The 26,237-nt window shown below is 46.5% G+C and overlaps 1 protein-coding gene across 1 annotated transcript in view; it reads right to left on the bottom strand.

Annotated features, from left to right (window-relative positions):
* Positions 1–26,237, bottom strand: part of VPS35L (VPS35 endosomal protein sorting factor like) — a 134,521-nt gene that overhangs the window by 14,859 nt on the left and 93,425 nt on the right. The window contains exons 27-28 of the mRNA XM_057749152.1: positions 7,299–7,438; positions 752–917 (exon numbers count right to left, since the gene is read on the bottom strand). Coding sequence (XP_057605135.1) covers positions 752–917; positions 7,299–7,438 — 306 coding nt within the window. The remainder of the gene's footprint in view (positions 1–751; positions 918–7,298; positions 7,439–26,237) is intronic.

The following is a 26,237-nucleotide window of genomic DNA, read 5'->3' as shown; positions in this document are numbered from 1 at the left end:
AGAGTTGTAACAGGAGGCCGTCCTTAGCACTGCAAATTCATTGCCTAAAATATCCAAATGTAGAGACAGTTGCTTAAACCCTAAAGTATACATTTATTGGCCAAAGCACTTTTAACAATAGGGTCATTTTTTTGGAAACCAAAAATTGGAACGGAGGCACTGACAAGCAGGAAGATGCTTAGGCGCCGTGGGCAGAGGTCTGGCATCGGGACTGTCCATGTTACGTCAAGGATATGAGGAGGCTGCTCTCAAAACTGTAGGAGTACTTCCAGAACGGCTGGTTGCACACGGGGGAGCAAGGCCATCTCCTGCCTCCAAGCACCTGCTCTGAGGGTCCAGGCCGGGAGCCACATGAACCTGGTCAGGAACAGGCCTGGGGCGAAGGTCATGCGTGTGCATATGTACCCGCCGTTCTAGGGCATTCCTTGGCACACCTAAGACATCACTGACCCAAATGACCGCTTCTCCAAACTCGTCTGTTTGTCAGAATGATCTCGGATGCTTGTTAAAGAGACAAATTCTCAGGCCTCTTCCTGGGGAGTCTAATTTAGAAGAGACAGATGGGGCCCAGGAATCTATATGCTTAAGAGTTCCCCAGGTAATTCTTACACTGGGCAAATTTATCAAGACCCTGGACTAGAAGTTCATGGGAGGTAAGACACAAGGGGATTAAATACAAGAGAAAACGAAAACCCTGCACTTGCTGTTGAGACATTCCAGCACAGTGCAGTCTGGCGGGGGGCCCAGCTACCTTTGTCTACGTGGTAGAGGTAGGTCTCCTGGCTCATGGCAGACAGCAGGTGCAGGACACAGGTGTAGATGCGGATTTTCTCATCACTGTTCTCCTCCCATTTGTAGTCCTGGATCACGTTGAGCAGCTCTCGGACAAGAAACAGGACCCCATGTTCAGGATGGTCCTAGTGGAGGACCAAAAAAAAGGATCAATAATCCTAGATGTGAAGCAGGGGGAGAAACATCAAGACAGAAACCCAGGCCCCTCCCTTTCGCAGCTGCAGAGACATTAAAGGGCCAGCTGTGGTTAAACAAGAGAGAGAAAAGTGACGGAACGTCGTTAACCCACTAATCAACACGCCCCCATCTGGGGAGATGAGCTTGGAGAGCTCCGGGTCCACGGAAAGAAAGTAAAGCTACCTGTCAGCTTAATGTCTGTTTCCAAAATTACAACGTTGCTCTTCTGTGTGTAACAGTAAAAAGCCCTGTTCTTCCAACGACAAAGGCTAGATTGCAGGTCTCGTGGCAGATGGCACAGCAGAAGCCACCTACCTCGGGTAAACCCCCAGATGATCAGTGTCACCACCAAAGGCACCGGCTTTAAATACAGGGCGTCAGCAGCTAAACTGAGGAGCCTCTCTGGGAGGGGAAAAACCCAAGAGACTGTCACAGAGTTTGTAACAGTGTTTCTCAGATGCTGAACTGAATCAGTGCTGGGGATGCAAAAAAGCCAGTAGCTTCAATTCAGCTCCAAAAAGGTAGATGCGATGCAGGGGCTCCCCTGCTGAACTCTCTCCAAAGACTCCTCCTGCCCAGCTCCTGCTGCCACCGCCCTGCTGACCCGCCCGACTGGTCTGTCTTGCCCCTACTCGGTCCAGTGCCACCTTTATGGCTCCTGCGACCCGCTGGGCCGCTCAGGGTCCTGGCAGGACACAGAGGGCACACTCACAAGGGTTAAATGAGGATGGTTTAATGAAGGATTATCAGAATGAACAGAACTAGCGAGGAAAGATGAGGTACCCAGGGCCTGGCACCACCGTTACCATCCTCAGGCTGAAAGCACGCGATGGGGAGCGGGTTTTTGCAGTTGCAGGAGGCCACCTGGCAGCAGCTGCAGCTCTGCACAGAAGAACAAAGCCAGTGCCAAACCATGGCCTGGTGAGAGCTGGGGGATACATACCCCAAACTCACTCTCCTCCTGCCCTGCAGTCCGCGTCAGTACCTCCCACTGGCTGAACCAGCTGGAAGCCAGAAGGAAGCAAGTCCTGGTGACACGGTCCCCAGAGGCCAGTCTCCCACACAGACCAGACGGAAGGGCAGAGATGCTCATATGCCAAGGGGGTTCTGGGCTCCCAGCCCTGCTACTCCCCCAACTGGAAAATTTACCTGCAAGACTTGGCCGTACTGGCTCCTTGACAGCCTCCAGATCTCGTCTTACACGTTAGTTCCTTCCCTGATCAGCAGTCCAGAGCCCACCCCACCGCCACCCTCTCCTAGTCTCTCTTCATGTCAAGTCATCCATCTCATTTTTTCAGAGCAGTTCTCAGCATCTGAAGTGATCTTATTTATTCCTTTAGTGAACTACCCAACAATATCTCTTGGTTCATCTTTTTTTCATCCTAGCCTACAACCTCCAGGAGGGCAGGTACTTTATCTGTTGTGTTTGCCAATAATACATCGCCAGGACAGCCCAGGATGGACAATGGTGCCCCATCCCTGCCTCTGCTTCCTGGGACAGTGCTGGGCTCACAGTAGGCACTCGGCAGGTAAATAATGTTGACTGGATAACATTTTTTGAGCACCTTCTATGTGCCAGGCACTGTGATGGCTACAAAAAAACAATAGTTAATTATTATGGTATCATAATTAGCTATTATGTAAAAGCTATTGCAGCTGTCACAGCTTTTCTGTGTTCCAGGAAGATGCTTTTATGACCCCCTGTCCCCCCATTTCAGAGATGTGAAATGAACCACACTGCTGGTGCACGGGGGACCCAGGAGTCTGGCTCCAGAGTGGACGTCCCAAGCTGCTAATACTCTATGTATGCTGCCTCTCTATAGATGAATTGGAAATAGACTTGATGGGGCTGGCTAGCTGGGAGAAATTCAGGCATGGAATAGAAGTGCGATCACCGAGGTGGGTTGGAGTTAACAGCTATGTGATCCAACGTGCGGATACACAGCAGTAATACCTCCAATGGGTAAGAATGAGCCTGGAGGGGTGTGAGATGATCTGTACGGCTGTTGACATCTACAAAATTACGGCACAAAAGAAGACACATGATGCTCCAAAATCTGAATACCTCAAACTATACGCAGAGAAACTGCCCACACCGTGGTCCACCTTCCATTGCCAGAGTCAGTCTCAGCTGGCAGCTTCCTACGGCCTTTCTTTGCTAACAGCTGTTCCTAACTAGGCTATTTTGTTCTGCTATGTGGATGTTCAAAATATATTCTATTTCAGGGTCTGCCCTGGAAAGAGACAACAGTCTGAATGTTCCAATAACTTAATTTCAGCACAAATTGCTGTAACTATTGTGAGAGAGCATGCACCACACCTTCAGAAAGATAGAAGAGGGAGTAACAGAGACGGGAAGGTTCATAGCCAGCCGTTTCTGCGCACTTAAAACCGAAGAGATGAAGCGATTATTTCCAACCTTCTCTACAAGGAAAACATTTTCCACATGATAGCCACGCTTCAGTGGTTGTAACATTTTCAAAAGAAATTATACCAGTGCCAGCAACAAAAGCAAGGCAAACACAGACTTTGGGGTTTTTTTAAAGAAGAAAAAAATATCCCGGCTCCGTTGGCAATCTGAGTGGGAAAAGGTTTTTCCTGGGGTCTCTGCCAAGGCCGCCTCCCGGGTGGCACCCAAATGCTCAGGAGGCGGCCCCCAGGGGCACCTGGGAGGGACTCGAACCTCTCCCTCTCTCTGCTGGGTGGAAAGGGGGCCCGGCTTCCACCCTTCAGAATATCCCTCTGGGTCCTTGGTCTGCGGGAATCCTTCTAGTAAATGTCACTGCTTGGGAGAAGGAATACCCTGGAAACGACGAGTTCCCAGGAGAGCCAAGAGGCAGCGAGGACATCGCTGAGCACACACGCCCTGGCTTTGAATTCCATCCTGGCCACTCACTAGCTGGGGACCCTGGGCGAGGCAGCTCGCCTCTCTGTGCCAGGCTCTGCTTCTGTGAGATGAGGGCAACTACAGGTTTGTGTGCAGTGAGTATCTGTGAACTACTCACTGGCTCACTGTCAGAGGTGTGTGCGTGTGTTAAATATCCAGGTCCTTTAGGTGCCAGAGCACAAGGGGGCTGGGAGGAACGGCAAGAAAGGAAAGGGGGGCACTGGGGGGAGGTGGCGGGGGCGGGGGGCAGGAGACAGATCACCGTGGAGATGCGAGGCCGTGGGTGAGTCTGCAGCGCTCCCTGGCTTTGCTGCCTCCAGCACCTGCCCATCCTGCCAGCGCGAGACCCTGGTGTCCCTCCAGCCTCTCATCACCTCGCTCGTCACTGAAGCTCTCTTCCAGTCCCTCCAGCGCTGCTAGGTGACCCTTCTCCCCTCAAGGCCTTACCCATGCTGTTCCCTCTGCCTGGAGCCCCCTCCCCACCCCCTTGCACTTAGGGACCTACTGGTCTTCGTCTGGGTCCCAGCTCAGGTAACACATTCTCAGGGAACCTCACTGACCCCCTTCCCTTCAAATCTGAGGCTCTCAGAGGTCCCTGTAATTCTTTATGACACTTTATCTAATTGTAGTTAAGTATTTACTTGCTGAGCCTGTCTCCTTGAGTGGGAGAACACATTTCTCGTGTTCACCCCTCCATTCGCAGATCAACAAATATTTGCGGGGTAGACGGAATGAATGAAGCTTAGCACCTGGATACCAAGTTATTATGCCGACGGCTGCACCTTTTCACAAAGATAAGAAGGAGAAAAGACATTTCCCTGCTGTGTCCTAGTGATTAGTGCCAGAACACTGATGGCAAACACTTCCATTGCCTACAAATTTCAACTGGATCAAAATTAGGCCTCTGAAGTGGTAACACTGAAGTTGCTCACTTAATTCCACTTTTCTTGCCCTACCAAATGTTGTCAGGAGAAACGCATGAGTTCAGTAATACGGAGAGGACTGTTCTGCACAGCAGAGGCTGACCGCTACTAATGCCAGAGAAGAATGCTCCAAAGCGCTCCAGAAGTGGTGCTGCTTGCTGAGGAGAGGGCTATGCTGGGGGAATGTCTACTTCTGCATTTATAGGTATGACTACCGTGGGCCAGGTATTTTATTTGGTCTAAAATGGCTTCAGTTTTTTTCTAAACAAATAAAATGAATCAAAGCTTTTTAAACCCATTCTTTAAAAGTCTTGTGCTCTGGGGTGGGAATGCAAAATGGTGCAGCCACTATAGAAAACAGGATGCAGGTACCTCAAAGAATTAAAAATGGAACTACTATATGATTCAGCAATCCCTCCTCTGGGTATTTATCCAAAATAATTGAAATCAGGATCTCAAAGAGTTACCAGTGCTCTCATGTTCACTGTAGCACTATCACACAGCCAAGATGTGGCAACAACCTGAATGTTCACTGACGGATAAATGGATTAAAAAATGTGGTATACACATACAGTGGAATACTATTCAGCCTTAAAAAAAAAAAAAAGAAGGAAATGCTATCATAACTCATTACAACATGGATGAACCTTGAGGATATTATGCTGAGGGAAATAAACCAGTCACAGAAAGACAAATACTGTATGATTCCACTTATATAAGGCATCTAGAATAGTCATGTTCGCAGAATCAAAGAGTTGGAATTCAAGGGCTGGGAGGAGGAAATGGGGAGTCACTAATCTAGGAGTTTAAAGTTTCAGTTAAGCAAGATGAATAAACTGCAGGGCTCTGCTGTACAATATCGTGCCCGAGTCAGCAAAGCTGTCCTGCACACTTCCAAACGTGTTAAGAGGACAGGTATGTTCAATGTCCTTACAACAATGAAATTAAATTTAAAACTAAAATTTAAAAACGCTGGGGCTTCCCTGGTGGCACAGTGGTTAAGAATCTGCCTGCCAATGCAGGGCACATGGGTTCAAGGCCTGATCCGGGAAGATCCCACATGTCGTGGAGCACCCAAGCCCGTGTGCCACAACTACTGAAGCCCGTGTGCCTTGAGCCGGTGCTCCGCAACAAGAGAAGCCACCACACTGAGAAGCCCGTGCACTGCAATGAAGAGCAGCCCCCGCTCGCCACAGCTAGAGCAAGTCCTCGCACAGCAACGAAGACCCAACACAGCCAAAAATAAAAATTAAAAAATTAAAAATAAATAAATAAATAAATAAATAAATGCTGATTCAGGGGCCAACCCCGCCTACTGAGTGAGACTCTCAGTGGGGAGAAAGGGAAGCACAAAGCAAGACTCTGTACTTTAAAAAGCATCCCCAATCCCTGTGCACATCTGGCTTCGTCAGGAGCCCACCCATTTTGTGCCTGGACCTTGTTACAACCTGGTGAAGCCTGTGCACAACTCAAAGTACGATTTCTAGTGCAGAAAATAAGATGTGTAAGATGACAAAGGAAATCATTTATGCTAACATGTAGTCGTCAAAACATCTTTTCAATGTATTTGTTACACTGTAATCTATTACTTCTTGGTGAATACATTTGAATAACAGCCCGAGTGATGTGCCTAATAACTACCTCACTTTTTAAGGAAGGAAACATGCAGATGATCTTCTGAAATAACTTTCACACCTGAAATGGGATATAAGCTATTGCTGATTATTTTCACGGCAAAGTCCCCGCCACTGCAACTAGTACTGTGGCTCACTGGTTGTGATTCACAATGAAGCGAAAGGCTAAATTTCACTGAGGTTTGTAGAAAAAAAAAAAGATATCTTTTTTTTCTCATATAAATTCATGGTTGTCCTGCCAGATCCCCAGGTGGACCCCAGGGTAAGAACCCCAACTAGGGTGAAGATCCTAATGCTGGACCCAGGAGGGGCCTTGATTCCTTCCAGCCCAAGCCCGACTTCTTATCTCCTGCATTCCACAGGAAACCCCAGCATCTTCCAACGATATCCCCTTTGACTTTCACTATCTTGCTGTGGTTTCTGGTATTTGCCATCAAAAAAACATCACCATCACCTTTTGAAGTGTTTACTACGCACTAAGGCACTGTTCACGTACATACACTCACTCACTTAACCTTCACAACAACCTAGAGATGTAGATACTCTTATTATCCCCATCTTGTAAATGAGGAAACTGCGGACCGGTAATGTTACACAATCACCTGAAACGACGGAGCTGGAAGGAGGGGGAGCTGGGATTCCATCCTAGGTGTTTTGGTCCGGAGGCCTGAGCCCTAACCACTAAGTGATACTCCCTTGGCCATACAGACAGCCTAGACTACATACCCTAGATACAGAATGAACAGAAAATGCATTGAGAAGTTAAACATCTGACTAGAAAACCAACATAGATATAGACAGAACGTCCTGCACTTTTAGGGCTAAAAATGTATATAAAACAGGTCAAAGACAGACATCCTCTACAGGTCTTCTGGGGAAACGTACCGGAACTATTAATAAAGTAGAAAAGAAATTGCAGAGGAATTCCAGAAGGAATGATTCTGAGGGCCGCATCTTTCCATCAATATTAATCATCTTTGGAACTTCTGGAACGAGGCTTATCGCGGCTTTGAAAAAGGCATCAGCTGCAAGAGAAAGAAAAGTCCGTGTATAAGAATGCTGAAAAATTCAGAGTTTGCTTTCTTCTTCAGATGGCCCGGGAGCCAGGCCTAAGAGGTCTGTGGAAGTCAGGCCACGCCGAGGGCCCAAGTCAGCTGGCGGGTCCTGTAAGAGGGTTTCTGCACCACGATTAACTCTGATTGACTCACTGGAATGTTCGGTTGAGAGGGCACTACTGTTGCCCCCCAGCTCTCTTCTTCCTGCCCTGCTCCCCACCCGGTTCCTCCTTCGAGCAATTTGTCTCAAAGAACCTCAGTCAAATTGGCTTTAGATAATAAGTGAGAAAAGCACATGGCAAATTGTTGCAGAGAGCATAGAAGCTGTGGTGTGCTCCAAGGACAAAGAACAAGATAGACTCAAAGGGCCAATATTGCTGGAACAAAGAGCTACAGGACTCTTATCACTCTGTGCAATGCAACAATTGCAACGTCCCAAAACTTTCCCAAGCAGCATATGCCATGTCCCTTGCCCGTCCCATATAAGGAAAGATATTTGCCCCATTTTTCTCCCGCTCAGCACACTAAAAGTATACATCCTCTGCCCAGTCAGCAGATAACTGCAGGTTCCCTGGCTATAAACTCAGGCAAGCAACCCATGCTCAGGGTCGACTTTCCCTGGCTTCCAGGAAGTCGGCCCGCTGTTCTTGCAGCGTCCCTTCTCTCTAATAAACTCTAACTTCCTTGCATTCTGCCTTGTGTCTGGAAATTCTTTTCCAACCCTTGCTCGGACCACGACACTTGGTGGGCCATACGGGGACTTCTCCTGGGGGAAGATCTCTTCCCCCACTTCCTCTCCTCTTTCCTTGGGACCCTCTGAGAACAGGAGAGTGGCTGTGGAAGCAATAGAGGAGCCCTGGCCAGGGCCACACCCCGGTGGGTTCCAAAGCCTCCACAGTTCACTTCACCCCAGTAACTGCCGCCCGGAACAGGTGAGGACCCTTCTGTCTTCCTTCTGACTGAGGACTAGGCCAATTGATACTGTGCGGGCACGGGTCAGGCACTTAAAAGCCACTAGGGTGCCTGCCGCTTGAAGACCCCCATGAAAGGATAAGGGGGTCATGGACAGACCAGGCTGTTAGAGCATCTGCCCCCATCAAGGCAACTTCCGTGCACCGTGAGGCACATAGTGGCTGAAGCAAAACATAAAGCCCACAGTCCCTCGGCCACCGCCTCCTTGGCAGGGTTCAAAGGCAGGATCCTCAGCCCTCTTTCCCTATTACCTCTGCTTCCTCTCCTCCGACCCGGACTGACTCCAAAGGATCTTGCCACCTCTAGACCATTCTGAAAACTTCTTCCCATCCCTGAGGATCTTCTAAGGGTGACTCAATGCCCGGCTAACCACCGGGAACTCCCCTCTCTGCTTTCACTGGTGCCACAGACACATGGTTTCCCACGGGTGCCTCCTACGCATGGTTTCTCAAGGGCCACCTCTCCCAGTCGGACGCGACTGCCAAGATGGTTGGCATTTTGTGCCTCAGCCGCACGGGTTTCTCTCTGGTGCCTCAGCCGCACGGACACATCACTGAGGCAAAGGGGGACGCCTTTTTGCCCGTCGGTGATTCTAAATACCCCTCCACCATTCTACGGCATCAGGGCTAAGAATGGGCTCAAACATGTCTATCCCCTTAGACTCACCTCTTGGTTGTATTCCCAGGAAATGGAAGAAGTCTGACCCAGACAATCTCAAAAAGAAGCGGCTCATTTTCTTTTGTAACAACGCTTGGCCCCAATACAAACTGAGAGACCAAGAACAATGGCCTCTTCATAGGACACTAAATTATAACACAGTCCTCCAACTTAATCTCTATTGTCGGAAACTAGGAAAAGATTCCGAGGTTGCATACACCCAGGCCTTCACGGCCCTCAGTCAGAATCCGAGCCGGAGGGACTCCTGTCGCATGTGTCTCTCCACCGCCGCTCTGTTGCCTCGTCCTCCCCCTTCTCCTTCTCCATCAGCTCCACTACCCTGCCCCCTCCCCCTCCAGCAGATATTTTATTTTATTTTTTTGTTTGTTAGTGTGTTACTTTTATTTTTATTTATTTATTTATTTATTTTTTGGGGGGGTATACCAAGTTCAATCATCTCCAGCAGGTATTTTAGATGACCCTTCCTATCCCTGGTCACACGCACCACCTCCTCAACCTTTTGCTCCCCAACCCCCAACTTCCTTACCCAGACGTAAATCTTCCTTCCCCTCCCCACACTCGGTCACAGGAAGCTCAATGCTCTGAACGAGGCTCCAACAAGCTTCCCCGACAAGAGGTCGCTAACGGAGACCTAAATGCTCTCAGAGTCCATGTCTGCTTCCCCATGTCTGACCTCTCTCATATCCAGGGTAAACTGGGCTCTTTTAGCCAGGACCCTTCCACTTTTATCAGGGAATTTCAAGCCCTTACCATAGCCTTTGACCTAACCTGGCAAGACATTCATATGGTCCTAACCACCTGCTTGTACACAGGAAGAAAAGTCTAGGATCTGGGCCGTGGCTCAGGCCTGGGCAGACGAGGCACACGCTCGAAATCCTAATGAGAACCTAACAGGGGCAGAAGCAGTCCCACGAGCAAACCCAGGGTGGAAGTATCAAGCAAATGAAAATGGGCCAACAGGAGGGCTCACTAGGAGAAATTACATGATTATCTGCCTCCTAGAAGGTATGAAAAAGGCAGTCATCAAACCCGTCAATTATAATAAACTCAGAGAAGTTACACAAGAACGCTTTGAAAATCCGGCCCTTTACCAGAGGCCCGATTAGCAGAGACCCCTGAGACCTAGACCCTGAGACCCCCGAAGGTCAGACTACACTTGCAGTTCACTTTATAAGCCAGGCATCCCCTGACATAAGACAAAAATTACAGAAATTAGAACAGGGCCCACAAACCCTATTCTCTGTCCTACTTGACGCGGCCTTTAAGGTCTTTAACAACAGGGAGGAGGTTTCCAGGAACAGGCGAGAACTAAGACAGGAAGAAACACTAAAAAGACATGCTCAACATATGGCCCTTGCCATTCCTCAGTCCCTCCCATGGCAGGGACCCATGGGAATCCCTCCCTCTTCTCAGAGACCACCTGCTACCAGTGCGGCCAGCAGGGGCACACTGTCAGGAACTGCCGCACCTGCCACCCGATACCCTATGCCCTTACTGTCACCAAAAGGCCACTGGAAAAGGAGTTGTCCCTTCCGCCCTCGAGTTGGAAGGCCAGCACCTAAATCATCCAGCACCTGAGGTACTTTGGGACCCGGCCCCCTGGGCCAAAATCAAGGCCAATTGCCCCTGGCGGTGGTAACTGACTCTCAGGAGCAGGAACCAGATTGCGCTTTAGAGCTGGGGCCCCTGGATGTGGATGACCAAAGGTGCCCAGGGCTCTATCTACAGGCCCCTACGTTCCCCATGAGAACGGAGGAGCCCTGGGTAACCCTGGATGTGGCAGGGGTTACTATAACCTTTCTGATCGACACTGGGGCTACGTACTCAGCGCTGACTTCCTTCTCTGGTCCCACTCGCCACTCCTTGATCCCCCTAACAGGGACAGATGGACAACCCTCTTATGGCCGTTTCACACCTCCCTTACCTTGTTCTCTTGAAAATTCTTTATTCACACACTCCTTTCTCATCCTCCCAACCTGCCCTACACCTCTGTTAGGCTGAGACCTTTTAACAAAATTTAAAGCTACTTTATCATTTACTCCAGTAAATATGGCCTTAACAACCACCACGAAGCCTACTCTAACCACACGTAACACCCCAATCAAGCATGGAACAGAAATCCTGGACCTTTTAGAGGCCATAAAATCCCCTAAGGAAATAGCCATCATCCACTGCAGCACAAACCAAAAGGACCCATCAGACATAACTAAAGGACATGACATGGCAGATAGAGAGGCCAAAAGGGCTGCCCCAAATGTCCTACAGGCCTCCTGGATCCCAAATTTAGAGTCTTTGCCCCCCTGGTACTCACCATCAGAACTTAGAGCGGGACAAAACCGTGGGTTCACTCTAACTCCTGAAGGGTGGCTACAAAGCCCAGACACCAAACTTCTTTCACCAGAAGCCTCCCAGTGGAAGATTCTGAAACACCTTCATCAGGCTACCCATTTAGGACCCAAATTCCTTTACAGACTGGTAGGGACAATATTCACAGGAAAAGGAATCTTCTCCACCCCCCAATCTATATGCCAGGCCAATCCAGAGGGGCCTATAAACGCCCCCCTGCTATCCCATCTGATCCAAAGGTGGGAGAACCAACCAAGAGAAGATTCGCAGATAGATTTCACCCACATGCCCTCTTGTAAAGCCTTCAAATATCTCCTAGTCATGGTGGACACCTTCATGAGATGGAAAAAGGCCTTCCCTACTAAAACCGACAGAGCATCCAAGGTTACCACTACTCTCGTGGAACATATTATACCCCGGTTCGGACTACCACACTCTTTACAATCAGACGATGGCCCCGCCTTTATTTCAAGTCTAACCCAAGGGGTCATCAAGGCCCCGCAAATCACTTATCTTCATTCAGCATGGTGTCCTCAGGTGTCAGGCAAGATGGAAATAGCCAATCAAGCCCTCAAGAAATACCTGACCAAGTTAGCAAGAGACACACCGCACATGGGTTTCCCTCGTAACCACTGACAAACCAAACCATCCCCACACTTACTATTTTGATTCCCCTTTCTATATTTACTTCCCCAAATCTAATATCATCACTGACTGGACACAAACCAGCTACTTTAGGGCCTCCACCTGCCCCACCCCATCCCCAAACTGTCCCTATCAGAACCACAATGTTCAGTTCAAACCCTCTAATATTAAACAAGAAGAATGCAGAAAACTCAAGACACCCGAGGACTATGACAAAGGGTGGAACCCTACCATTCCTTCTTTTAATTGGGCTTACAACTTTTCTTCCCATCCCTCAAAGACTGCTTGCCTCTCCCCCTTAGCTGGGATGACTTTAGCTACCATCTAAGAGGACACAGAACATTCCCGTACCCATTTGGGGAAACCTTACCTCAACATCACTTTAGACGTCTGTTTGGACCCTACAAACCACACCTATTTCCTCTGCAGATCTAACGCAGATTTATGTCTTCCAGCCAACTGGACGGGGACTTGTACCCTTACATACATTATTCCTAATCTTACCCTTGTAAATGACAGTATCCCACTTCCCTCATATTCTCAATCACACAGATGGAAACGAGAAGCCCTCACTGTAATATCAACCCTAGGGATGCTCATTGGGATGGGGATAGGCTCAACAGGCCTCTCAAACTCTATTTTTACTGCCCGACAGCTCTCCCTCGAACTCACGCAACAGATTACTCACCTAGCAGCTCAAATTAACACTCTACAAGAACAAATAAATTCTCTAGCAGGAGTGGTTTTACAGAATAGGAGAGCTTTAGACTTACTAACAGCTAACCAGGGTGGGACCTATGTTAAAGGAGGAATGTTGTTTTTTTGTCAACCAATCGGGCAAAATTCAAACTAATCTTCGGGATATTATTAAAAGAGGTAGCGGGTTTTATACAAAAGGAGCCTCAGGGGGATTCGACTGGTGGGACTTTGAGACTAATATCTGGTCCCGGCTAGCCCCTTTCCTAGGTCCTATAGCAGCCTTCACACTTCTACTGATCTTCTGGCCATGTATTTTTAACCTCCTTGTTAATTTGTCTCTTCAAGGACATAACAAATAAACCTCCAAATGGTAATGCAACGAGAATATTAGCCAGACAAAACTTAAAGAAGCTGCCATCATGTTCCATGGGGCCTCCACCTCTCCCTAGGTGTACCCTGACAGAGAGCAGGTAAGAGGAACCCAGGGCCCTACAATGCTCCCGCTCAGCAGGAAGCAGCCAGAGAGATCGTTGCCCCTTTCCCTTACAAAAAGCTTTTCCGAACACCTGAGAGGGAGCTAGACAGATAGACAGACATGAGCAGGGTATCCAACAGGGCCAAAGAATTGGCCCTTTAAATAAAGAGAGGGGGAAATGTGGTGTGCTCCAAGGACAAAGCACAAGATAGACTCAAAGGGCCAATATTGCTGGAACAAAGAGCTACAGGACTCTTATCACTCTGTACAATGCAACAATTGCAACGTCCCAAAACTTTCCCAAGCAGCATATGCCATGTCCCTTGCCTGTGCCATGTAAGGAAAGATATTTGCCCTATTTTTCTCCCGCTCAGCACACTAAAAGTATACATCCTCTGCCCAGTCAGCAGATAACTGCAGGTTCCCTGGCTGTAAACACAGGCAAGCAACCCATGCTCAGGGTCGACTTTCCCTGGCTTCCAGGAAGTCTGCCCGCTGTTCCTGCAGCGTCCCTTCTCTCTAATAAACTCCAACTTCCTCGCATTCTGCCTTGTGTCTGGAAATTCTTTTCCAACCTGCGCTCAGACCACGACAGAAATCACAGTTGGCTGGACTGAAGGCTTCACCTGAACTGGTTCAGTGAACCCTCCTGTTCACCACAGGAGGAAAGTGCTGTCTGCGGGCCCACTTCACAGGTGGGAAATGTGGTGTGGGAAGAGAAGTGCCTGGTCACGACACAGCCTGTGTCTGCAGGAGGGTCCAGTCGTGACGGCGGAGCCCAGGTTCAAGCTCTGGTTTGTCTGAATCTACACTAACGCCCACTGTATTTGTTAAAGAAATAACAATGGAAATGTCTGAAGGAATGCGCGCGTACACACACACACACACAAACGGCTTTAAAGACTTCCGATTAGGTGACAATTCCAGAGAACCATTTGGAAAATGAGGACACTTTAAGAAATATGAAATAGTCTGTAAAACAAGAAGACCTACAAGGGTGAGAGTTAGGAAGGAAGGGGAGGGCGGACGGAGGAGGGATGGAGAGGAAGTGGGGGGTGAGAGAGGGGCAATGAGAGGACACAGACAGGGAGGAAGGGGGAGGAGGGGGAAGAGCTAGAGGTGAGTGTGTTGGTGAGGGGTGGAGATGGAGAGGGAGAAAGAGAGTTCTTTCTAGAACTGCCAAAGTATTAACCATGAGAAAGAGCCTCAGGGTCAAAACAGACTGACAAATGAAGCTTTAAACCACCCGACGAGATCAAACATTTGCATGGTCCAAATACATTTCCACTCCGAAACGGCTTGCAGTGATGCACAGAGAACAGTGCTCTGGTCTGCAGCACCCTGAGTTAAAACCAGAAGCCCCTCCAGCACAGCAGAGAGGCAGATGCAACAACAAATGCCCACGGCCTGGAACAGAGGCCAGCCCTTAATCAGAAGAGTCTGCAACTGAAGCTGAAGAGTGGGGTTTTGCCTTCTCTTCTTTCTTCAAAAGAAAAAAACCATGGTATGGAAAGACGCTGCTCTCAGGGTTCACTACATCAAGTTACCTCTGCTCTGGGAGCTTCCCTCCCAGGCTGCCTCTCCGACCCGCACTCACACCCTTAGCACATTCACCTAAGCAAAGTTATTAAGCGCCAACTGTGAACCGGGGTGCTCTCCCAGGCACTGTGGGCACACATGGGAAGACAGAGGGGGGCGACGAGCCCAAGTCATCACTAATTAACACCTAGCTGCTGGGAGCCTGCCGTGCGCTCTGCTCTAAGGAGGAAAGGATGCCGCTGATCTTGTCCTGATACAGGGGCTCTGGAAGATGAACCTCCCAGGAAGAGTCAGAAGCTGTAGGGTCTTCTGTCTTGGCCTAAAGAGAGTAGTAAATGGCACTGCTCATGGAAACCAGAGAACTCCCAGGCCCTGTCTCAAGGGCACGAGCCCTCTCAGTGCTCAGGCAGTCCTGGGGGAAGGTACAATTACTTCCACGCCCGGATCACGAACCAAGCTCAAAAACTGAGTCGGCTGGTGAGAGCAGCCCGTCACCAGCACTGAGCAACACGAGCAGATTCACACAGAAAGAAACTCTACAACAATGAAAAACAGGTGACCTGACTAAAGGTTACTCTGACTAGACATTTCTCCAAAGAAAACACACAAACGGTCATCAGGCACATGGAAAGAGCCTCAACAGCATGCATCACGAGAGAAACACAGACCAAAACCACCATGAGATACCATCTTACACCCATGAGAATGGCCGCTATGAAAAAAACAAAAACAAAAACAGGAAACAAGTGTTGGCAAAGATGTAGAGAAACCAGAATCTCTTGTGTACTGCCTGGTGGCGATCTAAACTGGTGCAGTTGCTGTGGAAAATAGTTTGGTGGTCCCTCAAAAAGTTTAACATAGAATTACCATCTGCCAGCAATTCTACCCCAAAGAAAGGAAAGCAGGGACTCAGACAGATACTTGCACACGAGTGCGCACAGCAGCATTATTCACAAGCGCCAGAAGGTGGAAACAACCCAAGTGTCCATCAATGAACACAGAGGCGAACCATGGTACACACAAACAAAGGAGTAGCACTCAGCCTTAAGAAGGAAGGAAATTCTGACATGTGCTATAAACATGAAGGAACCTTGAAAACGTTATGCTACATGAAGCAGGTCAGACACAAAGACAAACACTGTCAGGTTCCACTTGTATGAGGTACTCAGAGGGGTCAAATTCAGAGAGAGAGGGCAGAGTGGGAAGGAGAGAACAGAGTTACTGTTTCATGGACAGGGAGTTTCATTCTCTGCAGGATGACGAAGAACTTCTGCAGGTGGATGGTGCTGATGGCTGCAAACACGGTGAAAGAACTTAAAGGCCGCTGAACTGTGCGCTCAAAAATGGTTACAATGGGAACTTTCATGTTGTGTAAACTTAACCGCAATGCAAAAATAAGAAACTGAGCTGAGCCTACCCCTGACATCACCCCCCAGAGCGCCGGCAGGCCTGGACTCTACCAGGTCTGCTGCCTTCCTCCTGCCTCTACAGGCACCGCGTTCTGGGGAAGACATCACATCCGTTATAAAACAAGGTGAAGAGCTTCTCTCGGCGGAAACTAAAATTCTGCTCAGGACAACGTGAGAGGCCACTTATGTATTCTGTTTATGTGTTTGTTATCAGCGGCCCTGAGAAAAGTGCCTATTATAACGGCGCATGAAAGAGGGAGGGCCCTTTCGTGCCTCTGCTCCTCACAGCCGCCCCGCAAGGTCCCCATTCCAAAGGAGGGAGCTGAAAGAAACAGTGATTTAAGGGCCGGGGCAGGAAATGTTCCAAAGCAGGTGTTTATTTCTATCCTCAGAAGACCTGCCCCACATATAAAATCTTGTCTGGGAGACGTTTCAATGTTGTCTTAGTAATTAGAACGCAAATCCTACTGTGTATGAAAACAGTTTTTCCTCATAATTTAGAGTTCAGAATAATCGTGCCACTATCATATAACATTTTTTTAAAAACAGGAGTTGGTTTATAACATTACATAAGTTTCATGTGTGCAACATTATATTTCTATTTCTATATACCCTACAGCCCACAATACTTTATTTGTGGCTGTTATAAGTCACAGAAGACAATTACAGATAAAATGGGTTAGACTGTTTTTTAAAAAAAAAGATGTCTATAAAAAGGAGAAATCAGACTCCAGTTCATAGAGACTATCATCCTTGTTCCACTGGGGGAAGGAAAAAGCATGTTTATCAATATATGCACTGGCTTCCCCATGCTATGCCTTCCTCCATCTGAGTTTTCTGAGGTTTCAAGGAACAGCTAGATTTCTTTTCCATATCCCATCTTAAAAAAAAAAATTAAAACAAACAAACAAAAAACCCCACCCAGGCCTGGCTGATCTCACCCAAGAGTTCACTCTGTTTGAGATCCCTGTTCTGAGGGTGCTGCCTGCTGGTGCTGTTCTCTGCATAGTAACCAACACGCCCTTCAGTGAGGCTGGGTGCTGGGTGGAGGACAAGCACAGCCGCAGTGAGAGAGGCTATGCCGCTCTTGGAGTCGGTGTTTTCCAGTCATCAAGATCCTTGTAAAAATACAGGTTCCCAGGTGCCCGAACATTGCTCATGGGACTGGAACACAGCAAAGCCACTTCGCAAAATGATTTGGTGGTTCCTTCAATTCTACACGGATGTGGCACATATACAAACATGTACGCGACAGCATGGATGACCCTCGAAGTCGTTATGCTAAATGATGGAGCCATCACAAAAGATCTGCATTGTAAGACTCCATTTAAATGCTTTTTTTCTGAAGATTTATTTATTTATTTATTCATTTATTTATTTATTGGCTGCGTTGGGTCTTCGTTGCTGCACACAGGCTTTCTCTAGTTGCAGCAAGTGGGGGCTACTCTTCATTGTGGTGCGCAGGCTCCTCATTTTGGTGGCTTCTCTTATTGCGGAGCACAGGCTTTAGGCACACAGGCTTCAGTAGTTGCAGCACATGGCCTCAATAGTTGTGGCTCGTGGGCTTAGTTGCTCCGTGGCATGCGGGACCTTCCCAGACCAGGGATGGAACCCGTGTCCCCTGCACTGGCAGGCAGATTCTCAACCACTGCGCCACCAGGGAAGCCTCTGTAACACCCCATTTATATGAAATGACTGGAATGGCAAATCCATGAAAGCAAAGAGGAGACGGTGGCTGGCAGGAGCTTGCGGGACAGGGGACGGGGAGTGACTGCTTAATGGCTTCGGGGTTTTCTTTGGGGAGGTGGGCATGTTCTGGAATTAGTGATGACAATCACACAGCTCTGAATATACTAAAACCCACTGAACTGTACACTTTAAAAGGATGGATTTTATGGTATGTGGATCATATCTCAGTAACACTGTTATTTAAAATATACATATGGGTTCCCAGGCCCCACCTTAAATGTATTAAACCAGACTATCCAAGATTGAGACTCAAATCTAACTTTAAAAAAAATATTTATCTTTGAATAGGTAACAGAGTCACATAATTTAAAGTGCCAAAGGTAACACTCCTTCTCACTGCAGTGCCTGGCCATCCCGTTTCCATTCCCAGGGGCAAGAGTCCTGTCTGCTGCTTGGGTGTGCTTCTAAGTGTACAGAAACAAATACAGTTTCCCTTTCTTTTTTCTTTCTTTCTTTCTCTTTATACAGAGTTAAAGTATAGGAGACACCATTTTGCAACTCCTTCCTCACCACTTAACAACATGTCTTGGAGATTAATCTACACGCATATAAAGGCTATCTTCATTCTCTTTTACAGCTACAAAGGGGAATCTGGCCCATTTCCCTTTTTCTTCTATTTTTTTGGGGGGGAGGTAAAAGACATAAAATTTACCATCTTAATCAATTGATCCATTTTTTAAAAACCAAGCTTCTCCAGTGAATTTTATGATTCAACAGGTTTGAAAAAAATTGTTCTAAATCCTTCAGCTAAATGCAGCATATGCCTTCCCAACAGCAAATGGCACATTCTGAAAGGCTTACTCTGGAGACACGCAGCCAGGGCAGGCTACCTCATCGTCTCACATATGCGGTGAGCAAGGGCCGGGGAGGTTTGTTAGACAATTATCATAGAACTTTTGATAATTTTCTGTCTGAGATTTCAGGTTTTCCTGTTTCCCAATCTGGGCAGTTTCAAAGGGTCTGCAGAATACCAAAGGAGGATGATATTCCGGAAACCTCTAGTAGGACATGGAGAAATCAAACACACCCAAAACACAAAGCCACTGGAACTACAGAATGATCACCAAAACATAGGGTCACTAGCAAACCCTGGGAAGAAGCTGAAAATAAGGCCCAGTTGAAGGTGCTGAGTAAGCTGTGCTTGTGGGGATGAGCTGGATTAGCCATGCTGCCCAGCGACCAGAAACAACCGGTCAGTGATTCTCCTTACATGAAGGTATCTTGTATCAACTCAGCTCGATTGAGCAAAACCTGAAAACAACCCAGCCATAGGGACTAGTTAAAGAAATTACTGCACTGCCACACCACGGAAATGAAATCAGTAACAAAGAGAATAAGGGACACTGATATGTTTTGATGTATAATACAGACATATTAAGTACAAAATGTTATACAACCGTATACAGCATGATCTTATTTTTACAAGAAAAAAAATATATATATATATTTAGGTAGATGCATAAAGAAAGGGAGGCAAGATAATGCCAATTTAAGTGTGATATAGGAGTAATGGCTGAGGGTGAAGGAAACCGGGACCTTCCATGTACTGCTAGGTTACTGTTTTAGAATTTTTATTTATAAATTTCTAAAAATCATTTTTCTTTAGCAAAGTCAATACAAGTTTATGATAAACTTTTCAATCACAGAAATGTACAAAACAGAAAGGATAGGGGTTTCCCTGGTGGCGTAGTGGTTAAGAATCCTCCTGCTAATGCAGGGGACATAGGTTTGATTCCTGGGTCGGGAAGATCCCACATGCCGCAGAGCAACTAAGTCCGTGCGTCACAACTACTGAGCATGCGCTCTAGAGCCCGTGAGCCACAACTATTAAGCCCACGTGCCAAAACTACTGAAGCCCGTGTGCCTAGAGCCAGTGCTCTGCAACAAGAGAAGCCACAGCAGTGAGAAACCAGTGCACCACAACAAAGAGTAGCTCCCACTCTCCACAACTAGAGAAAGCCCACACGCAGCAACGAAGACCCAACACAGCCAATAAATAAAAAAACAAAAAACTAAACTGCTTTGCCAGGCATTCAGTTCTCTCAACAATTAGTCCCCAAACTGTCTTCCTAACTTGATCTTCCACTTATTCCTTCCAGATGCACCATTTTTTCAGCCTCTAGGCCTTTGCTCTCGCTATAGCTTAGGCTAGAACGCCCTCTGCTTCATTTCAGCATATACAGATCCCCCTTACCTTCCAGGCTTTTGAATGCCACCTCTTTTAAGAAGCTTTTTCTTCCTCTTCCAAGCCAAGGGTCATTTCTCTTTTCTCTAAAACTCCCTGGTATATTTTATGAACATCTTGCATGACATTTATCATGTGCTGCTTTGAATAACTGTAAACAGATCCGCCCTCCTCTGCTAGCATGAAGTCTCTTTAAGTGCATTCCTGTTTCAGCACAATGCTTGGCACTGTGGCTTGCATGTGAAAAATGGTCAAGAACTGCTGGTAGGAGGAAGCAAATCATAGATGTTTACAATTATAAGGAGTTGAGTGAGCTTAAGGGGGAGACTCACCCCTGCTCCTTTTCTGTGGGTTCCATCCATCCCAGCCCTTACACCCCCTAAGGTGGATGGATCATGCGTGTTCAGCTATGGATGTGGGCAACAAGCGTCATGCCATCTGCCCACCTGTGAACTGTTACAGCAAAATCAACTTATAGGGTTGGCCAAAAGATTCGTTTGTTTTTTTCCATAAGATGGCTCTAGCAGCGCTTAGTTGTCTTTATTTGACACAATTTTTTTTTTAGATTGCATTGTGACAGTTCTCTTATCAGTGTGCATTTTTATCAAAATTGGTGAATTTCTGTGTAGCCATTTTAATATTGAAGATGAAAGGAAAAAAAGCGTTTTCAGCATATTATGCTTCATTATTTCAAGGAAGGCAAAAACACAACTGAAATGCAAGAAAAGATCTGTGCACTGTGTGGAGAAGGTGCTGTGACTGACTGAACATGTCAAAAGTGGTCTGCAAAGTTCCATGCTGGAGATTTCTCACTGGACAATGCAGCACAGTCAGGTAGACCAGTTGAAACTATCTGATAGCAATCAAATCGAGACATTAATTGAGAACAATCAGTGTTATACCACGCAGGAGACAGCTGACATACTCAAAATATCCAAATCAAGCATCGAAAATCATTTGCACCAGCTTGGTTATGTCAATCACTTTGATGTTTGGGTTCCACATAAGTTATGCGGAAAAAACCTTCTCAACCGTATTCCCACATGTGATTCTCTACTTAAACGTAATGAAAACATTTCATTTTAAAAACAAACTGTGACAGGCAATGAAAAGCGGATACTGTACAACAATGTAGAACAGAAGAGATTGTGGGGCAAGTGAAATGAACCACCACCAACCACACCAAAGGCTGGTCTTCATCCAAAGAAGGTGATACTGTGTGTATGGTGGGATTGGAAGGGAGTCCTCTGAGCTCCTTCTGGAAAACCAAATGACTAATTCCAACATGTACTGCTCCCAATTAGACCACCTGAAAGCAGCACTCGACGAAAAGTGTCTAAAATTAGTCAACAGAAAATGCATAATCTTCCATCAGGATAACACAAGATGGCATGTTTCTTTGATGACCAGGCAAAAACTGTTACAGTTTGGCTAGGAAGTTCTGATTCATCTGCTGTATTCACCAGACACTGCAACTTCGGATTTCCATTTACTTCAGTCTTTACAAAATTCTCTTAATGGAAAAATTTCAATTCCCTGGAAAACTGTAAAAGGTACCTGGAACAGTTCCTTGCTCAAACAGATAAAAGGTTTTGGGAAGATGGAATTATGAAGTTGCCTGGATAACAGCAGAAGGTAGTAAAACAAAATGGTGAATACCTTGTTCAATAAAGTTCTTGGTGAAAATGAAAAATATGTCTTTTATTTTTACTTAAAAACCGAAGGAACTTTTTGGCCAACCCAATACTTTGTCCATAATCACCAGAGAGGCCTCAAGGTTTGAGAAAACAGTCACATCAAACACATTCTTCAGGGACTTCCCTGGTAGTGCAGTTGTTAAGAATCCGCCTGCCAATGCAGGGGACACGGGTTCGATCCCTGGTCCAGGAAGATCCCACATGCCTCAGAGCAACTAAGCCTGTGCGCCACAACTACTGAAGCCCACACATTGCAACTACTGAGCCCACATGCCTAGAGCCCATGCTCTGCAACAAGAGAAGCCACTGCAATGAGAAGCCCGCACATTGCAATGGGGTGTAGCCCCTGCTCGCCACAACTAGAGAAAGCCCGTGCACAGCAACAAAGACCCAACAGAGCCAAAACAGAAACAAAAAAACACACATTCTTCAGAAGATGGTTTGTCAACAGAACAAGTAAATATGACCTTAAGCATAAACCTCAAAGACTTAATAAGTCGACAGAGACCATTTTTCTCCGTTACAAGCCACTCTTTACTCTCCAAAAGGAAGAAATACAAAATTATTTTTCTCCTCCATTCTACTGCCCTGGCCGCCTCCATCAGCAGTTACAGTTCACAGTAGCCAGTGCGCTTAACAGCAGGCTTTAGCCTTTCCTCTGCACGACCCTGTGTTCCTCGCATATCAAACCAGCACAACAGTTCCATTCAGCGTGTCTATGAACCTCGGCATATGTTTGAACCTACCTTGTTTTCTTCTTTCTATAAACAGGAAAACAAATGATTTAAAACCTACCAAGAGGACCTTGATGAAACTCTTCTGATCACCAGGGTTGCTTAGGAGTTAGGCCCATACCATGAAAGGTATGGTACCCTTTTACATTCATCAATATTATGAAGAGTTTTCAACCATCATTATCATGTGGTACCATTTATTCCCTCAACACTGTCTGAGCACCCATGCGGTAGGCAATGGTGCCAGGAGAGAGGCACAGCTCAGTGACTAAGACAGATGAGACCCTGTGGAGCTGACACTCTTCAAGGGGAAGAAGCAGACAATTCTTTACGTATTTACTTGCTAAATAACAATGGTGATAAGTACGATGAGGGAAAGAGCATAGTGTGAGGATACCACGTCTTACAGGAGAACCTGACCTAACTTTTGTCTGGGGCTTTTCCTTAAGACATGGCTTGTGAGCACAACTCTCCAAGATGAAGATGTAAAAAAATAAGTAAAAGAAAGTACATTTTTAAAGGGGGAGACAGGTAGAATCTAAAAAACAAAACACATGAATAAACATAAAAGAGAACCAGAGTCATAGATACAGAGAAAAAACAGGTGGTTGCCAGAGGGGAGGGGGAGGAGGAGGGAGAGCAATAGGTGAGGGAGATTAAGAGGTGCAACCTTCCAGCCACAAAGCGGATGAGTCACGGGCAGAAATTCACAGTGTGGGGCACACAGTCAATAACGAAGTGGTATCTTTACATGGTGACGTATCATAACCAGACTTATCACGGGCGTCATTTTGAAACATATGGAAATATCAAGTCACTATGTTGTGCCTTAGGTCAGTTATACTTCAAAAAAACCAAACTCCTAGAAAAACAGGTGAGATCTGTGGTTACCAGAGGTGAGGGATGGGGGGGAGAAGGAATTGGATGAAGATAGTGAAAAGGAATAAACTTCCAGTTATAAGATAACTAAGTACTAGGGATGTCATGTGCATGATACATATAATTAACACTGCTCTATGTTACATATGAAAGTTATTAAGAGAGTAAATCATAATAAGAATTCTCATCACAAGGAAAAAAACTACTTCTTAACATTTCCTTAATTTTGTATCTATATGAGATGATGGATGGTCCCTAAACTGTGGTCATCAGTTCATGCTGTATGTTTAAGTCACATCACTATGCTGTGCACCTTAAACGTATACAGTGCTGCACGTCAATTATATTTCAATAAAACTGGAAGAAAAAAATTTTTCAAATAAAAGGAGGGGAAAAGAATTCTGTATGAGGGAAAAGCATTATTATTACTGATAAGAACAAAAATCATTCTTTTTACCAGTATTTTGCTTTAATTGTTCTCACTATGGTTTCATCTTTGGAGGAACTGCAGATCTGTTATTTTCAGGATAATTCAGCAGGTGTATCTTGAAATGAAGATCAGCTTTCCTGCAGGTTTCCCAAGGTTCTACGTGTAAGAATTGGCTTTCAGAACTCCGAGGTTGCAGAGCTGCACTGCCTACAGTTCCCTGTTAAACTCCAAGGCATACTTCCATCTTGTGAGAGACGGTTATACTAAGTTAATATTTCCTGAGTCGCTATTGTGCGCCAGTGGGTGGAGGGCTCCAAGTATGTTATCCCATTTAATTTGCCACAGACAGGAACCACTGCATCATCTCCACTTTACAGATGGAAAAACTGAGGCACCATATGGCTAATTTGTCCAAGGGTACCCAACTCACAAGTAGCAGAATCAGGATGGGACCACTGCATTCAGACTTGAAACTCACCATTCATTAGGGCCTTGTCCCTAACACAGGTAATCTCACACGTCCATGCCTTTGCTCAGGCTGTCTCCTCTACCTGGAATGCCAACTATTCCCTCTCCCTTTCCCCACAGCCCTTTCCTGATATAAAACGCTCTTCTTTCAAGATCCACCTTTCACATTACTCCCACCGTAAAAAAAATCCTCCTTTCTGGTGTTAGAAACTGTAAAGATAAAGGAAGCAAGATAAAAATAAAAGGGAAAGATTCTGCTCTTGCCGTGGCCTGGTGGTACCTTCCGGAAAGAACCAAGGACAAACAAGGGCAAGGAGCTATCCAGTGACAGTGAACACGCATCTCTGGGCCACATCTAGGTCAGAAGCACTTGACCAAACAACTGATTTGCAAGTCCTTCATTTCTCCTAAATGTCTGGGGGCAACGGGTGACCCCAGACCAAATCCCCGCATGGGCCAGTCTACACGCTGAACAGCGTGTCCAAAGGGCCTGAACTGGGCTTCCCCATGATGAGCCTTGGTCAGCATCCCACACTGCGCTGGCTGAGGGTTCAACAGGAGTTCACTTGTTGGGCTGAGCCGCCCTGGCAAAGCCACAGCCTGATGAAGATACAGCCGAGGCTGGATCAAGGGAGCCAGAAAATGAATAAGGGGGAGGGGATGTTTTATAACCAGCTGAGAGCAGGGATGCTTAAGGAGGCAAACAAACCAAAGTGGCCCATTTCCACGAGCTTCATTTAATTTATATTTAGCCTTCCAAGTCTCAGTAATTGAATATATTATTTATTTTGGCCAGCAATTGCTGCATTTGTCTTTCAGAAAAACAACGATAGGCTTTTAAGGTTTAGCACCACAGCGTTTAGAGACTTGAGCAAAATCATCAGATAAATTATTAAACATGAAGTGGACTCCACATTCCTGCCCCCACCGCAGCAGCTTCAAGTGCAGGGGAGGCAGCCGAGGAGCCCAGAGCACTAGCACCGGGGGCACTGACTGCCCACACCTGGGCGCTGGGCTGCTCTGATGCAGCTTATCTCTGGGTGTGGACCGAGGGCATCGCAGCAGGGAAACTGCCACTCAAAACTCTCCTCCAACAGTCCTTGGGAGCAGCAAATCTTTATTTAGCTTAAGAATTTCTGTTTTGCTTTTTTTGAAAACAAAAAATAGCATGATACCCTATAGGGGATCTGGTCAAGATAAACTTGTCTGGGATCGATAACATTCAAGACAGTGGCTCTGAGCTTATAAAGTTGGGAGAAGAAAGATCTAGGCTTCCGGGGCCCCCACATGCAGCTCACAGCTCTGGTTTCTGCAGTTCACAACCCATTTCTAATGTTATAGGTAACAGCAAACTCAGGGGTCCTGACATGGGTCTACCATTCCTGACCTTTTTAAGAGGGAACCAGTATATGAGATTTAAAATTTCCTAACATCAATTTAATCTAATCAATTAATCTAATCTAATCTTCATTTTGCACATCATCAGGGTTTTGGCAGTGGCTATTGATTTTTATTTTATTTCCTGCAAACCCATCATCCTTACCAAAGCAGGCACATTTACTGATAAATAATGAGGACATACCTGTTCTTGTGGGACTTGACGTCCTCATGGGGAAAGGGGGTGTCCAGACAATAAGTAAACAAACACACACAGTAAGAAAGCATCAGATCAAGGTTGTGCAATGAGGACAAGAGGAAGATAGTACAGAGCGTGACTGGGGAGATGCGGCTACTTTAGCTGGAATGGGCAGGAAAGGGCCCTGGAAGAGCTGGGGCTTCATTCTCACCTCTGGCCTAATGATTGCAAAAAATGCAAACATCTGGGGGTAAGATCATTTCAGAAAGAGGGAACAGCAAGTACAAG

The sequence above is a fragment of the Hippopotamus amphibius genome, chromosome 9 (assembly GCF_030028045.1).
Source record: "Hippopotamus amphibius kiboko isolate mHipAmp2 chromosome 9, mHipAmp2.hap2, whole genome shotgun sequence".
NCBI classification, from domain to species: domain Eukaryota; kingdom Metazoa; phylum Chordata; class Mammalia; order Artiodactyla; family Hippopotamidae; genus Hippopotamus; species Hippopotamus amphibius.
Note: the sequence above shows the minus strand (reverse complement) of the source record. Positions and strands in the feature narration are given on the sequence as shown.